The sequence below is a fragment of the Thalassophryne amazonica genome, chromosome 8, assembly GCF_902500255.1.
Source record: "Thalassophryne amazonica chromosome 8, fThaAma1.1, whole genome shotgun sequence".
In the NCBI taxonomy this organism is placed as follows: Eukaryota; Metazoa; Chordata; class Actinopteri; order Batrachoidiformes; family Batrachoididae; genus Thalassophryne; species Thalassophryne amazonica.
Genome location: NC_047110.1, coordinates 15,249,033 through 15,267,105, shown reverse-complemented (window position 1 = coordinate 15,267,105; position 18,073 = coordinate 15,249,033). Strand labels below are relative to the sequence as shown.

General features: G+C 40.7%; 1 protein-coding gene across 1 annotated transcript; it reads left to right on the top strand.

Annotated features, from left to right (window-relative positions):
* Window positions 1-625: 625 nt before the first annotated feature.
* Window positions 626-3,438, top strand: LOC117515276 (iroquois-class homeodomain protein IRX-5-like). The gene is made up of 3 exons (XM_034175761.1): window positions 626-1,061; window positions 2,044-2,446; window positions 2,532-3,438. Exons 1-3 carry the CDS (start codon window positions 831-833, stop codon window positions 3,200-3,202), a joined length of 1,305 nt encoding a protein of 434 aa, XP_034031652.1. The 5' UTR covers window positions 626-830; the 3' UTR covers window positions 3,203-3,438.
* Window positions 3,439-18,073: the final 14,635 nt, after the last annotated feature.

The window sequence follows — 18,073 nt, the reverse complement described above, 5'->3', positions numbered from 1 at the left end:
TTGAGAAATTAGCCAACCAGTAAAACAATGGACATTGTGCTGCAATGCACCATGGCAGTTTGGGGTTTTGACGTTTTGTTGAGTTCAAGGACTAGGTTGATGAGGAAGGGCATCCCATGCCAAACTTGTCATCAATTCGGCAACCAGATCTGCTGTAGCAACCCCAAATAAAAATGCAGTTCCTCCATATTCATGACATTATGAAGTTTAACATGAAACGAATCAGATCTGACTGGAAAATGTCAAATTGGTTGTGCACAATATCAGGCCTTTAAAAGATTTCTTTGCACTGTTCCTTGGAAATGGGAAAATCTAATTTTATGTCATTTCTTTTAGAAATAGAATATTTTAAAGGTGATGAAAATCAATGATGGAAAACAGAAAGCTTCAGGCTGTGACTTTAGAGGTGTTTAATGTGAACAAATGTACTTGTTTTAAATAAATACAGACAGACAGGTGCTGTGCGGGCTGCGGGATCATTTATTTAATTAGAATCAACAGCAATTAATCGATGAAGCTCCTGTGGGAAGTGATGACAGTCTCTCTCTCTCTCTCTCTCTCTCTCTCTCTCTCTCTCTCTCTCTCTCTCTCTCTCTCTCTCTCTCTCTCGCTGCGCGCTCTGAAGCCGCAGAAAACTTGAGTCTGTCAGGAGAAAACAGAAGAAGCGCAAACTGAACCAGCTGCCTCCTGCGATGCTCCTGGATGCTTCGTTTCCTCACCTCATCTTCTCTTTTCTTCCTCCTCTTCCTCCTTCTGGCGGGAATAACGTGCGCTTTCGGTTTCCGATGTGAGATCAGCCGTGCGTAATAGTCCGGTCCGCGCGCGCCGTCATGGCTTACCCTCAGGGTTTCCTCTTCCAGCCCTCCGTGTCTCTGGCTCTGCACTCCTGCCCCACCTTCAGCTCCGGGGTCATCTTAGGACCGAGGACGGATGAGCTCGGCCGCTCGTCCTCAGGATCGGCCTTTGCTCCGTACTCGGGATCGGCGACCTCTCCCGGCTTCAACTCCCACCTCCCGTACGGCGGGGAGCCCCGAGCCGCGGCGACCCTAAACTCCTTTGTGGTAAGTGTCCACACTGAGACCGGGGACTACCACACTCACCAACAAAGTACCAGAAGTTTGTGCGTCACTGCGCTCTGTGCGTAAAAGCAAAAAATGTCCTCTAAATAACTTCTGAATGGATGCTGCACAGTTTAAAGATTTTGATTTAAGAGTGAGGAGGGAATTGTGATTATGTTCAGATTATAATGTAGGGATTCATGCATTTAAAAATCAATGAAATGCGAATCAAAACTTCCTCAAAGAAATTATTCTTAACCAACAAGCTGTTAGTCACTGCACAAAATTCTTTAGATCCTCAGTCATTATTACACTTTGTCTCTGGAAATTGAATTCACAATTTCAAAAATTTTGGCAAAAATAAATCAAGAAAGAAAGAAAAGCTGAAATAATGTTAAAACTGTTTAAATGCATTTGATTAATTGGCATGTATTTAAAGTTTCAGCTTTGTGTTCACAAAAATATATTTCTTTTTCTGCCTTTTTGGTACTAATTATCATATTTATTTATTCTTGACTTTAAAATCCAGGCATACATTTTGCTCATTCAGAAGGATTTTCCACATGCAGCTGTATGTTACAGAAATGCAAATAATAAATTTTTTTCTGCAAAGTACTTGAAAACGGCACAAAACACCTGCAGAAACATGTTAAAAGATTTTTTTTTTACATGAAACTAGAATTAAAACAGGTTTTATTACCATATTCTATATTTTTAATAAACTGCTGTGGGTTGATGAATGTTTTAAATTATCCAGAGGGACCATTAATAATACTCCAATTAATGCAGAGCAGCTAAAGAGTGAAACCATTACAAGGTCCCCACATGTAAAGACAAAATGAAGCTTTTCAGTAAAAAAAACTTAAATGTCACACAAATAAAGTCATAGAATTTCAGCTGTAAAGTTAAAAAAAAAAAAAACCATTTTTTTTTGTTTTTGAAGCTTTATATTCTGTGCCTCACTTATGATAATGTTATTTTCCAGAGTCCCGGGTACGATCCAGCCTCAGGCATCACCAGCTCTTTAGATTACCACCCGTTTGGGGCCCTGGGGCCTTATCCATATGGAGACCCCACCTACAGGAAAAATGCCACTCGGGATGCCACAGCGACGCTGAAAGCCTGGCTGAACGAGCACCGTAAGAACCCCTACCCCACCAAAGGGGAGAAGATCATGCTGGCCATCATCACCAAGATGACCCTGACTCAAGTGTCCACTTGGTTCGCTAACGCCCGCAGGAGGCTGAAAAAGGAGAATAAGATGACGTGGACACCAAGGAACAGGAGCGAGGATGAGGAGGAGGAAGACAACATCGACCTGGAGAGGAACGATGAGGATGATGAGCCAATCAAGCCGAACACTGACGCAGACTCAAAGAATGACCCTGGTGAGTGTTTCTGTACTGAACTGATTGCTGAAGGTGTTTCTTTTCTGTTGCATTCTGTAAGTTTAACATGTTCTGCTGTCTGCAGCTGGGCAGCAGCTTCCAGCCTCAGGGGGAAACTGCTGTGGGATGATTTACAGACAGGACACTGAAAGCAGCAACGACACAGACCGGGGCATAACGGATCTGGATTTTAAAGACGCTGGAGACAGGAGGATGCGCCCCATCTCGAGCCCCACCTCCACAGGCTCTCCTCTTGAAAATGTACTGTACAGGGCTTCAGATTCAGACCGCACGGCGAGCCCAGCACCAAAGGAGCACGGCAGAGACTCCAGCAATGCCATCCACGGACCAAACCCGGCTCCTAAGCCAAAGCTGTGGTCCCTCGCTGAAATTGCAACCTCGTCGGACAAATGCAAAGGATCTACTGACTCTTTACAGAGTGCTGGGGTGAGACCGCAAATCCACACAACACCTCCAACACGGACTGCATTCCCCCACAGCACAGCCCTGTCCAGGCATCTTTATTACACCACCCCATTTATCCACGGTTACTCCAACTACAGCACTTTGGGACCCCTGCATGGCAACCCCGGCTCAAATTTGGCCTCTGCAACACATTTAAATGGATTACATCAGACTATGCTGCAGAGAGCCGAGGCCATAGCCCGGGACTGCAAACTACGAAATCATAGCCAGTTAGACATCTGCAAAGATCTGACACACCACGAACTGAAGAAAGGCACGACGAACGCATAGAACCGCAGAAACGGACACTTATTTATTGGGACCGTTCAGTATTTGTGGGATTTATCAGTGAAATGTGCTGGATATCAAAGAAAACTAAATTAAATCAGACCCTTCAGAAGCCACAGTCAATCATTTAGCAACACAAATGTTGAATTTTGGACTGTTTTTCTATGTTAATAAGATGTAATCTTTGTAGTGCATTTGTGCACAGGACATGAAATAGAACATTAAAAGCTAGTTTTTTTTACAGAACTGACCAGTTTCTGTTTTTGAAAGACTTTTAAAACACTTATTTTTTTTAAAAAAAAAGGTCTAATTTTTATCACCATGTATGAATTTGAAGAATTTGCTACACTTTCTTTTTTACAATTTGGATCAAATGCATAATTTAGCTGCAAAGTACTGGCTTCCCTTTAAATCATATTTAATGCATTTCACACATGCATGATGAATTTCCCAACAAGAAACCTTCTTGTCTGTAAGCATACAGGCTCGCACCATGTCATCAAGGCGAAGAATCAGACGTGAAAAATGCTGCCTTTATCCGTCACTTCCCTGTACATGCTGTGTAATTTAAAGCCATGGAGTGCAGGCGGGTAGGTAAGCTTTCTATTGAGCTCTAACGGCTGCACAGACAAACAGTTCCATCACAACATAACCCTGCAGATTCCTTAACAGAAAACCACCCCTGACGCCTGTGCAAACACCAACATTTAAGAAGCTTATATTTTCTTGGGGCATCTGTGAGGAATTAATTGTGTAAATTTCAGATCTAGCTGGGTGCCTTTTGAAGCCGGTGGATTTGTACTGATCCTGTATTTTGCCAAGGTGACAAATATGTTTGGAAATGTAAGAAAAAAAGCCTATCAGTCTGAGCTGGCTGTCCATGCTACAAGAACTAGGAGTAAAAAGTGTAATCTGTGAATTGAAAGCAAGCTGCATTTGGTGTACAGCGGTTTGTAAAGCGATGATGTGCCCAGGGCCCTCGGATGTGAAACCAGAACGCTGCTATTTTATTAACAATTTACACTGGTAATTGTTATTCCAAAGCACATTTATGATCATTTGTCAGTTTTAGGATCAGGATGACAATTGGTGGTGAAGAAAAGCAAAAAATAAGGAGGCGCTCTCATTTTCACACATTCGAGCAGGAGTGACATGTGCCCAGTTGGTTGAGCAGTTATGGGATCTTTCAGAAGAACAGTCTGATACAGGCCCCCAGGCCCACTGCTTATTCCCGGATTGCGTGAAGCAAATGATAATCCACTCAACCACCTAATTATTATTATTATTCATTAATTTTCTCAACTTGATTTCTCCAATCAAGAGTCACAGGGGCTGGAGCCTGTCCCAGCAGTCATGGGGTGCAAGATGGGAAACACCCTGGACAGGACACCAGTCTATCACAAGGCCACACATAGACAGACAAACATATTCACACCTGGTGTCAATTTAGAGTCATAAATTCTCGTAACCTACATGTCTTTGGAAGTGGGAGGAACCTGGACAGGGGGAACATGCAAACTCCAAACAGAAAGGACCAGGTGGGAAGCAATCCCACGACCTTTCTGCTGTGAGGCAACAGTGCTAACCACTAAGCCACTGTGCTGCCTTATTATTATTATTATTATTATTATTATTATTATTATTTGGAAGGCTTACAAGCAGTAAATTTTACAGACTAAAAATAGTCTCTGCAATGATATTGTCCACGCCCAATAATGTTAAATCAACTCATAGTCCTTTAGGGTCCTGCTGCTGTATTTTTGTGAGACTTGGATGCTAACCAGTGACATAAGGCAGCGACCGGTTGTCTTTGGTACCAGATCTCTGCAGAGGGTCCTTAGCTACCACTGAAATGACTGAGGCCCAATCCCAACACTCTCCCTTCATTCTGCACATTTTGAGTTCATCTCTTAATATAAAAAGTTTGATTGCATGCAGCATTTCAGCTTCATTTTGCAAAAAAAAAAAAGAAAAAAATTGCAAAGTGGTAGGGCAAAGGGAAAGTATTGGGATTGGGCCTTTGTGTCAAATGAGCAGCTACGTACTTTGGGAAACTCCCTTGAAGAGCATCACTTGCATTTTGAGCCATGTGGCGTGTCTTTCTGGTCACAATCCAATAAGCAGGTGACTGAGTGTTGAGGACCCCAGCAGCTGGAGAAGACCAAAGGGACGCCCACATTTCACCTGGAGGTGGCAGACAGATTACGTTTGATTACTTTTGTGTGCCATCGAGTGCTCAAGATGGACTCGGTTCTGTAGTGTGATGGGTGCAGCACATATGCTCCTAGGCCCAAAAGTGTAAAGTCAATTCAGTCATTGTTTTAGTTCAAGGTGAGTAACTCAAACGGAGTTCACTGATACCATGATAGAGTTGATTTAACACTATTTGCAGTGGGCCATATGTACCTACTGCAGAGTCTATTTTACTCTGAAAAATGTAGTGTAATACTGTTTTTGTAGTAGAATCTCATTCATAATAAAGAATAAGCATTTTGAGTGTTACCTAAACCTGGGGGAAGAATCTGTTGTGGGCACTTTTTGTCCTCCATGCATGAGACATTGACATAAAACACAAGAACTGCACAAAGAGGACTTCATCAGTCTGAATCTTCTCCAGAAAAGCACAAACTTGCTGGTGCTGTTGGCTCTTCCATCCATTGTGATTCATGCGTTTCACTAAGACTCAAAATTCAAATTCTGAATGTTTTCTCTGGACACCTGATCCCATGTTTGAAGTTGAGCAGAGTCTGTACTGATTTGTACTCAGCTGGGAGACCACTCTGGAAGACCAGGGGGCTGTGTGTGTTTCACCAGGTAGAACTGGACTTGTGTCAAGGGCATCAGGTGTAAAACTTGTGCCAAATCCCTGTGTGGATCTGTACTGGATCCTGGTGACTCTGAATAAACTGGAACAGCTGACAGACCAACAGTTCCTCACTGTTTCCTGATGAATCATCCGGTGAAAAGTGGCAAAAATATTTTCTTCTTCCAGCTTTAGATTAGTGCTGTTCCGTTTGTCATCGTGCTGAGCTCACTGCAGCTTGTGATTAGACAAAATAAGAAGAGAAAAATGTAGCTGCTGGAAATGCTGCTTATGAAGATGTGGCGTTACTTTATGATGGGTTAATGTAAAAGGAGTAAAATGCTTTTAATAGTAAGCAATAAGGAATCCTGCTGCCCAAATTCTTTGGCCTTTCTCTGGCCAATGGAACAACTTTTTGAGACCTCTGCTTTAAATCATCCCACAGTTCTGCTTATTTACCAGCACATTTTCTTAAAAAAAACAAAAAAAAAAAAACAGATCAGGATTTGAGTAACGAAGGTTTCTTCTTTGGTCAGATCAGATTTCTGTGAAATAGATTCAGATTTCAGCCGGTGATTAATCAGTCATTGAACAGGTGATCAGATTGATTTGAAATCAGCTCTGTGCTGACATTTTTAGCAGCAATACATCACAAATCATTTAAATTTTCATGTATTTTAATAAATGCTTGTAGCCACATGATTTTAATAAAAAAAAAGTCAAAATAAGTCGATATTAAAAAATCAACACCTACTTTTAAAAAGGTACATTCTGTCATTTAGAGCATTCTGACTGTGATTCTGCTCTGAAATCCAAAATCAAATCGAGTCCATGTGACATAAAAGGGAGGTGATGGTCTAGTGGTTAAGGTGTTGGGCTTGAGTCCAGAAGATCATGGTTTTTAATCCCCACCTGACTGGAAAATCACTAAGGGCCCTTGGGCAAGGCCTTTAATCCCCTATTGCTCCCGGTGTGTAGTGAGCGCCTTGTATGGCAGCACCTTGACATCGGGGTGAATGTGAGGCATAATTGTAAAGCGCTTTGAGCGTCTGATACAGATGGAAAACCATAAAATAATATCAGAGATGATTTCAAAATGAGCTTTGACAGAGGCTTTTGACACTGCTGTTTTATGTCTGAGGCACTCTGCTCGAAAAAGAAATGGACGCAAGCACAAGTATTCCATGAACAATAGTGGCTGCGCTTGGAGGAAGCATAAGTTCTTGATGAGTTTAAATAAACGTGTGAAGAAGAGGTCAGCATGAGCCGCTGGCCGCTGTGCGCTCGCTCACGACCATCGTGCTCTTTGGGTTCTTACACGTTTTTACCCAGATAATAAACAGAGTGTTTGTGAGCAGAGGACCCAGCTGAGACGTGCACATCATTTAGAAGAGCACAACAACTTGGGATATGTGACAAAAACTCCCCAAAATGACCACACCCTTTTTCGTAAACTGCAGCAGGTATAGATTTTCCAAAGTATTCAAAATGTGCAGAATGACCAGTACATGTTTGGGAGGGTCATAGAAAAGTGTAAAATTTCCATTTTGATATTTTAAGAGAAAATGGCTAAAATAAGTGGGTCAACTTATTACTGTACATAGAAAGAAAACAAACATTTGCCAAATAAAATGAAATTTTATTTTCAGTCATACTGTTATCAGTGGAATATTGATTTAAAGTAAAAAATACATTTATAAGTACATTTTGCCAATTAATTTTTTACATTTGAGCTTGGTATCCATTTTTCCAAGACTCAGGAGAGTTTATTCCATCCAAAATAAGTGGATACTACTCAGGAAGTTGGTATCCACTTCAGAAAGGGAACTCTGGGGTCCCCTGTTGGAGCTGTTGCCCCCGTGACCTGATCCCAGATAAGCGGTTGAAGATGAGTGATGAGTGATGTCCAACTTCTACACAAAAATGCGGCTTCCTGAAAAAAATGGTGGTAAGTGATCTAGTCTATCAGGCTCCAAACATACACCTTCAATTTTCACTTGCAAATATTTATTGTTGAGTTTCACCTAAAATGTGAAAAATATGTATATTTTTGTTGGCGTTAAACAGAATTTTTTTTTTTTTTTCATGGCAGATGTGAATTTTCTGTTTTGTACACACAAAAAAGAGAGTCAGAATATTCAGGAAACAGTGACAGCGCCCTGACCAGTGATGTACATGTGGCCCCTGCTCAGGCTTTTTAAAGGCCACAACTGTGACTCTCAATGTTTAGACTAAAACAAAATCAAAACTTCAAGATTTTTTTCTCTTATCTCAATTTTGCAAACTATATCTGCACCAGTTAGCAATTAAACCCAAATTAAATCACATTTGCATGTTGCAATATGCACATCTGCCAAGGCTTTGACCACAAAATCCTGAGGTTTGTGTTGGAATTAAGATAAGATAAGATAAGATAAGAATAGAATAGAATGTCTTTATTGTCATTGTGCATGTGTGCACAATGAAATTTAAAGTGCAAGCTCCCCTCAGGATGCATATACACATAATAAATAAACCCTAAAATGATACTAAAATTACTACAATAAAACTATGACTAAAAACACATATAAACTCATCCTCGCAGAGTGCGGCAATTGCATAAAAAAAAATTGTACAGTGGTATTTAGTGCACAAATGGCCCTTGCTGTTGTGCGGGCCGCCAGAAGAGGAGGTACTGCTGGCCCACCACCAGAGGGCACCCTGCCTGAAGTGCGGGCTTCAGGCACGAGAGGGCGCTGCCGCCACGGACACAGCCGGGGGTGACAGCTGTCACTCATTATCTCATGCCAGCTGTCACCCATCTACACTTCATCATACTACTTCATAAAACCCGGACGTCATCTCCACTTCGTTGCCGAGCTATCATCGACCTGTGAAGGTAATATCCTCAGCCAGAATCTAATTGTGTCTTAGTCTGAATTCATTTTGCAGCTGCTTTCCTGTGGAGTGCCTTATCAGTGAGGTTGGTGTAATCAGCGACGGCTTCGCTTCACACCCCAGCCAGATAAGTGTTGAGACAGGAGCTGCACGAGTGTGTGTAAGAGGTGGAGGTGGAATCTCCACCATTGTTGTTACTGGGTGTACACACACCCACTTCTTATTGTTTCTGCTCCTCGCCAGCAGTACCAGATCCGACATTCGGAGACGGTGGCCACCTGGGGACTCGGGACTTGGCGGCTGCAGTATTCTCCGGGTTCGGTGGCGGAGGAAATCGTGTGGTTCCGGTTCTTCTCAGGACAGACGTCTTCTATCCTCGAGCCTGCCCACACGTCACCTTTGTGGACTGACTGTTTGCAAAATTCTGTATTCCTCTGTATTGTGGTTGTGCTCATTCACAACAGTCAAGTGTTCATATTCGACTCTTTCATTGTCCGTTCATTTACGCCCCCTGTTGTGGGTCCGTGTCACTACACTTTCCCAACACTTGCAACAAAGCTATTTTTCAGTCTGTTTTTGTTTTCAATGACCTGTACCGTCTGCCTGATGGCAGCAGTTCAAACAGATGATGTCCAGGGCGCAAGGGGTCCCTGACTACGCCTTTTGCCTTCCTGAGGCAGCGACAAGTGTGCAGTTCCTCTAGTGAAGGTAGGAGACAGCCAGTGATCTTCTGGGCTGTGGTGACAACCCTCTGGAGAGCTTTCCTGTCTGAGACCGTGCAGCTGGAAAACCACACACACAGACAGTAGGTCAGAATGATCTCTATGGTTGGTTCTCAGGTTGATTCTGGCAACCTGAAGAGAGACCTTAACCTTAAGTTAAAATATGATAAAACAACTTTATTCATCCCATAAGAAATGATTTTGCCTGAGTACCACTGAAACGGTGAACAATGTTGTAAGAACACAGCTGAATGTGAGTTCCGTTCTTTACTGTCTGTGACAGACAGCTTTCCACATAATCACAAACACACATCTGTCCACAATCCATCTGTCCAGAGAGGACTTAACAAGACAAAAGCTTTGCTCTGGGTCTCTGAATTTGGGAATTCCAGAAAAAAAATTTTTTTTTTTTTCAAGCAAAAAACAGAACAATAGAATCAACTTTTCCCTGAGCCACCAAATATTGTTTTTTCCGCCAGATTCTTTCTGAGATTCACACGTGTGATCATGTGACTGCTGCCTTCCAGATGACAACATGTTGAACATGTCCACAAAAAAAAGCAGTTTCACACACACAAAAAAAGTTTCTTTAAAAGATGTACAAACTGGACAGACTTTTCAGAAATATCAGCTATCGTCTCAGCTGCCACATAAAGAAAAGCTTCACAGCTTTCATTTTTTGCATTTTCACATTTTGATTTTGTAACAGCTGCTTGTTTAAAATACTATAAGAACTGATGAACTTGCTGTTCATTGGCATGTGGTTATTAAAGATGAATAAAATCATCTTTGATTTTAAATTTATCTGATGAATCAGATAAATGTAAAATTAATAACAAGAGTGCAGTCAGAGAGCACATACCTCTTTAAAGGGTAGACATAAAAATAACATGCAAATTAATAGATGATAAAAAATATTTATTAAAATGATCTTTAATTATCTTTCTCAACTCAAATGGACTCTGCGTCCAAAATGATAAAACAACCCCTTTGAAGCTGTTTTTGCTTGTCAGCGTCTACCAGCAGAGGGCGCTCACTGAATATTGCCGCTGCTTTCTGAGTCACATTGTGTGCTGTTTTATTACATATGATTTGTTTTGCTGGATGAAAGGCAAAAACAAAATGTCACATTTTTGAAGTGTGTTTCTGATTTGAGGTGAAGTTTTGTTGTAGGCGACTCTGTAAATGTTACTGCAAAAGAAGAAGAAGACAAAGAGATTTTGCCTGCCAGGCTGCACAGCGTCTCACACTGGTCTTTGTCTGAGTGCCGCCGGCGGTCACAATCTTCCCATTGTGTCTGAGCATTCCTCCGCACAGCCTCTCGCTTCCAGCTGTGTGTTTACACTGAGCTAAGTGCTGCCAGACCGCGGCGAGCGTGTTGACGGGCCGGCGAGAGGCCCAGTCGACGCCCAGGACTGGCAGATGTCGTGTTCTGATGCCACTCACACCTCCTGCCACGCAGCTTTTCCGGCGTGTTCCGCTGCTTCTCTCCAGGATCCGTGCGAACAGCTGGGCTCACAGGCAGACCACCAAACTACTCATCGCAAGGTGCTGTCTCTCAAAACGCACCGGGTCCCCCAGTGACGACACGCACCAGCCACCGGGGCTCAGACAGCTGGCCGAGTCGCTTCATCTCTGATCCACCCGCTGGAACACTGCGCCAAATGTACTGATGAACACAGCATATTGTGCACAACTGGCTTTTGTCTTTAACAATTAGATATGGTCACATTTCATGTTAGACGCAGAATTCTACCAACGGAATCTTGCTTGATCTGTGAGACACGCCCACTCTGTCTGTCTGACCTCACCTGGTCTGTTTGCCAGAGAGGGGGCGTGGCAAAGAGCAGCTCCTTTATTTAAAGATTTAAACCAACAGATGATTGAATAGAAACCTGAAAATGCTTTTTAATTCAAATAACTGGGGTGGCGGCAGGTAACTTCAATAGCTATGAAGTATTTGTGACATAAACTTTATACACTTTGTTTTTTAAAAAAAGGTTCATTCCCTAACAAATTTAAAATCATATTCCGACAAGTTTCCCTACAAAGTCAAATCAGGCACACACCTGTGTCAAAACTCCTTCCTGATACAAAAATCCTCTAAGTTGCCTTGAAATCCATCCATGAGTTTTTGAAGTATTTCAGCCACAGAAAAACTCTCTGATGTGATCACATGTTCCTCCTCGTTTGGTTCAACCTGCGAAAATTTGACTCATTTCGTGATTGGAGCACAAAAAAAAACCCCAAAAAAAAAACCGTGAAACTGAGCTGTTTGGTTGGAGCTACTAAGTAACAAACATATAAAACAACACAAAGAGGATTAAAATGATCTCAATAATCTGCCATATCTGTATCATATCTGGCTTAATATCTGCATTCATTTTTTTTAAATGACTGACAATCAAATAAAAACAATAAAAAATGTGCCTTCTTTCCTTGGTAAATAAGAAATAATTTATGATTTGTTAGCAATAATAATAATGTCTGTTGGAGGAAGAGGTAGATTCCTTAATTTAAAAATTATATTATTATTATTAGTAGTAGTAGTAGTAGTATTAACTGCATTGTGGGGCATGAAATACAACAAATCTTAAACAAAAAATTTTAAAAAATTACCACAGATTAGTTACAGGTAAAAATGTATCATTGCAAAATAAGAATTTGCACAATTTTTTATTTTATTTTATTTTATTTTTATTATTATTATTGTTACAGTCCTGGAGAAAATGATCAGTGTGCTGTGTAACACACAGTATTTGCATTTGAAAACAATTTGTATAAAGGGGTGGAGTCAGGAAAATTAAAATCCCTTTTTCAATTTTCAGTATGATGTTACTAAACTCACTTTCAATCACTGAAGTAAAAATATTTGGTGTAACATGAAATATAAACCATTTCACTCCAATTTGTTTAAGATTGTAAGTTTTGTGGCTGTGGCTGAGGTATGTACCTGCATTTTTGTCACTGTAATTACTGTAAATTTTATATCTAGATTGCAGTCATCATTAAATTTGACAAGGTTTTTATGTTGTAATGATTAATATTTCTATCCAATTAATGTTATTTGTTAGTGCCAGTAGTCCACTTTTGTAATTTTATTTGGTTTGATTCATTAGTACAATTTAATGTAACATTTTTTTCAGATGCATCAAGATTCAATTTTTATACATATTTCAGTTTGATAAAATCTGATTCTTAAAGGTGATTTTTTATGATTTTTGATATTATTCATACATTTTTGTTATTAAATGTTTCATTTTATTGACAAAAATTATGTAATCTTCTAGACTAATCCAAACAGAATTTGAATAATTTCTGTAATATATCACGCAGCAAACCTTCAATGTTGGGATCAAATGTGTTTGTCCACATATTTCTGAGGATTCTGATGGATTCCCTTATTCTATAAAACGATGTTATTATTATTATTATTATTATTATTATTATTATTATTATTATTATTATTATTATTATATTGTTGTTGTTACTGTTACTATTATTATTAAACCAGGTAATGTCAAAGAGTGACATAATAAAGGGGAAAAGTCATGTTTGTGTATTTTGAAGCCCTCAGGCTGACAGGAATTATACTTATTATACTTAGAGGAATTATACTTTAATTAATTATAATGAATAAGACCAGAACATTTTAAATCCTGTTTTCAGAGCATAAGTTCACTTCTTTAAGTCTGCTTTGCATGGATCGCCCCCTACTGGCAGACACATGTCATTATCTGTTTTCATGATTTTATTATTATATTATTTGTTTTTATGTATATGCATGTTTATAGAAAGTTAAAATATCTTGGGTTCAAAATCAAAGTAAATGTGAGGATCATGGGGTTTTTTTTTGTTTTGTTTTGTTTTGGTTTGGTTTGGTTTGGGGTTTTTTGGAGGTTGTACTTAATTAGTTTGCTACCAAGAATATATATTCATCTTAACTTGCATTATGATCCTTTTTTAATATATTCTGCCGTTCTTCTGTTTTCCAAATAATATCATGTTATTGCCTCAGCCCCCTGTGTCCCATCACATTCCTAGGCTCTGTAAATGCCTGGGCATGTATGCAGATAAATACCTAAGTTCATCCTTTCCTGAGTGTTATCACAGTAACTCATAACCAATAAATACTGTGACTGTGTAGGTCTCAGATTAAAAGGGAACATACTGGTGAGGATCCATCCATCCATTTTCTACACCTGCTTGCTCCAGCTAAGGGTCACGGGGGGCTGGAGCCCATCCCAGCAGTCATACAGCATTCGGTGGGGTCCAGTCTGTCGCAGGGCACACAAACAAACATTTTTACTCGCACGCACCCCTTCGGTCATTTTAAAGTTTTTCACTGAACCTGCATGTCTTTGGATGTGGGAGGAAGCCAGAGCAGCTGGAGGGATCCTGGTGAGGATCACTATATTAATGCTGTGGGTATTATGTTTGATGCACACACTTTGTGGGTCAGTCATGATGGGTTAAAAGTTGGTAAAATCAAATCAAATTTGTTTTCCTTATGCAATGTCCCATAGACCTGTCTATCACCTGCTGGACATGTCTGGGCTTGTTAGACGGAATAATCTTATCAGCTCTTGCATGATGGAAATTAGGAGCAAGTTGAATGATTTGTTTTGTAGAGGTAACTATGGACATTTTCTTATAACCATATCTGATAGTGTTTATCTCCAAATTCTGTAGCAATACATGGAGGAGAGTCAACAGCTCCCCCTGTACACAATGCCAGTCCTTCACAGCTTTCTTCCCCAGTCCACCCAGCTGGGACAATGCAGACGAAGTGTCTTGTTGAAGGACAGAGACAGGTAAGCATGATGAGGGATCAAACACAGGCCTACATATTGTAGTCCAGCTCCTACATCACTGATCTCCCTACTTTATTTTGCAGAGGTGTACTACTGTATGTTAAATTAATAACATACAGTATGAATTCCTATGTGTATGGTCATTTGTGATGACCAGAGTAACATTGTGTGATGGGGTATTATTTTCAATAGTGTGTGTGTTTGTGTCTGTCTGTCTGATTTTCTTCACATTTGGTGGGAATTTTACATGCACAGATATTTAGAGGTGATTAGATTTTGGAATAGTTCAGCCAAAGGTCAAGGAAAAAAAATTGGTCCAAATTTATTTTTTTGTTTTGTTTGCTTGCTTGTTTTTTGTTAGCTCCACCAAGGAGATTATGTTTTCGGTCGCGTCCGTTTGTTGGTTGGTTGGTTGGTTGGTTGGTTGGTTGGTTGGTTGGTTGTTTGGTTGGTTGGTTGGTTGGTTGGTTGGTTGGTTGGTTGGTTGGTTGGTTGGTTGGTTGGTTGGTTTATTAGCAGGATTACTCAAAAAATCCTCAACTGATTTCAATGAAATTTTTTACCAGGGGTGTAGCCTAGCCTAATTTAGAAGTCAATAAATTTTGGTAATGATCTGGAACACGACCCAGATCCAGTAATTTTTTTTAAGGATTTTTTTATCATTGCAGGATGGGGCCAATTTCAACATTTTTGCATCTAACTTCATGAAGACGGGTCACAAAGACTGAACAAAAATTAAGTTATGACACAACAATAATTTATCATTTGTTTCTCCTCATTGAATAAGCTTGTTATTAGAAAATAAAAAAAACTTGTTCATGCAGTTTCTCTTTATAAATACATTTGATGAAGATCTAAGGGTTTAACCACTGAATCTGAAACATGACGGTAGATGCGTGAAACGACGTGGAATAAGTCTCTTTGCCAAAGGGTATTCCATATGACGTCAGTGACCCTATGGCCTTGGCGGAGGTTTGCGCTCTCCGAGTGCTTCTAGTTTATTTATATATCTAAACAACCAAAAAGCCTATATGAATGAGTTAAATCATATATTGATCAGCAAAATATCCCTGATTGATATGAATGACGTCACAATGAAGTCAAAGAGAAGACATGATAAAGGTCATACATAGTCAACACACCATTGTAATTTACCATTTACCACCGCAGGGTGTGTTGTTACGCTGTTATGTGACATCTTTCGTCTCTTCATGGGATTCTTCTGTGTATTGTATGAAATACAAATTTAACAGACAAACATGCTGTCTGATAAAGAGAAAATAAATATTAAAGACATAAAAATATTAATATGCACCACCAGTGTCTCAGTGTGAAGGTGTTAATAAAGCTGGTGCCTGACTTTCTTTGGAGACTTGGCCGAAGCTGTGTGACAGATGGTGCTGTTTGCTTGCAGTCATACCTGCAGTGACCCTGACTGTTAAATTTCACACAGCAGGACACCTCCTTCCATGTGTTTTACAGGCAGCACAACCACCCCGAACCTATTGTAATTAGAAAAATCCCTAAACACATCGCGCTTATCCAGTACTGCCAATCATCTACACTTTATACAGTGAGTCATTCGGAAAGGCAACAAAGGTTCAAGATGATTCACAAAGGAACAATCCACCACGTCAGCTGACATCCAAATGGCTATTTTCCTCAAGACCATGACTTCAGAGCAGATTCGCTTCAAAAACAGTGTGATCGCAAACAAATCAGACTAGTGAGGGAAGCTTCAGAGGCCAGTAACAATTACTTAGTTGAGTTGCTTCTTTTGTTTGAAAACTGTTATATAAATAAATTCATCAAGCACAGGTCCTCTACCTGAGGCCTGGGAGTTTGAGGGTTCTACTCATGATCATAGCTGTTCCTAGGACTGCGCTTTACTGGACAGAGACCTCTGATGTTGTGCCTGGAATCTGCTGGAGCCATGCATCTAGTTTGGGGGTTACAGCTGCTAGTGCTCGTATTACCACTGGGACCACTGTGGACTTATACGTCCGCATCTGCTCCCGTTGTTCTGTCAGGCCTGGATACTTCTTGATTTTCTTGTGCTCCTACTTTCTGATGCTGCTGTCAGCTGGGATTGCCACATCGATCACAACTGTTTTCTTCTTTTCCTTATCGACCACCACTATGTCTGCTTGGTTGAACAGCAGCTGCTTATCTGTCTGGACTTTGAAGTCCCACAGGACATTAGCCCTGTCATTCTCAACCATCTTTGGTGGTGTCTCCCATCGGCACTTGGGTATTCAAAGCAGCTAGATGGCTTCAATTAAATGGGGATGTGTCCAAACTTTTGACTAATGCTGTACAAAGACATGGAACAGATGGAATAGTATGATGACAGCAGACCCACTGAGACAGGTTATAAACAAGGCATGTGGAAGTATAGATGAGCAGAAGACCAACATCCACATTTACCAAGAAGCACCTGGTAGCTCAGTGCTTTAGCATCAATCAAAAGAAGCTGCTTTCGAAGCTGGAGATTTAGGGGAAACAGCACAATGGAATGGAATGCTGAGCAGTGTGGACATAATGAGCAGACAGAGCAGTGTTAAGAACCAGGGCAAAACATCTGCTTTAACAGGTACATCTATTGAGCTGAGGATGAACAATGTGTCCGATTTCAAGGAAGCAACACAACCAAGAGTACACCTCCCCTAGTTCACTGACACAGTTCCATCAGAAGAGATGTTTAACACAACTCTACTCACCATCCCCACCAGCAACACAACAGAAACCAATGAGCTCATATATCCCACTCCCACAGTAATCCTAGACACAACTGGGTATAAGATGCAGAGAGAGCCCAGCATAGAGAAGAAGATTAGAAGCCCAAATCAGGAAAGCTCAGAAGGGTGCTGGTCAGCGAACAGAGGTACAGATGGGCATAATTAGACAAGAAATACATAACTGAGGGCCTAGAAACTGCCAAACTACTAGGATAAAGTGATACATCAGAGAAGCAGTGACAAAGACAATAAATGGCCTGTTCTCTAATGACCCATCCAGGGTGTCCTCCCAGCTGCAATACAATGGTGGTAGTACAAGGACAGACCCGTCCAGAGCTGAGACTGAGCAACACTAGAAGAACATCTTTGAGAAAGAGGTGTCACACACACCTACAACAAAAAGTCTCAAGAATGAGGAGCTGCACAGCGCCAGTGCCAGCCCTATCCAGTTTGGCACCGTAGGCAAGATTTTTAATGATGCCCCCTGCCCACACAAACACACAGTAAATTTCACATTTACATACACACTTCACAAAAATATAAACGACAAAATGATGATGATGTGAATAAGTAAATCAAATCAAATCAATTTTATTTATATAGCGCCAAATCACAACAAACAGTTGCCCCAAGGCGCTTTATATTGTAAGGCAAGGCCATACAATAATTACGGAAAAACCCCAACGGTCAAAACGACCCCCTGTGAGCAAGCACTTGGCAACAGTGGGGAGGAAAAACTCCCTTTTAACACGAAGAAACCTCCAGCAGAACCAGGCTCAGGGAGGGGCAGTCTTCTGCTGGGACTGGTTGGGGCTGAGGGAGAGAACCGGGAAAAAGACATGCTGTGGAGGGGAGCAGAGATCAATCACTAATGATTAAATGCAGAGTGGTGCATACAGAGCAAAAAGAGAAAGAAACAC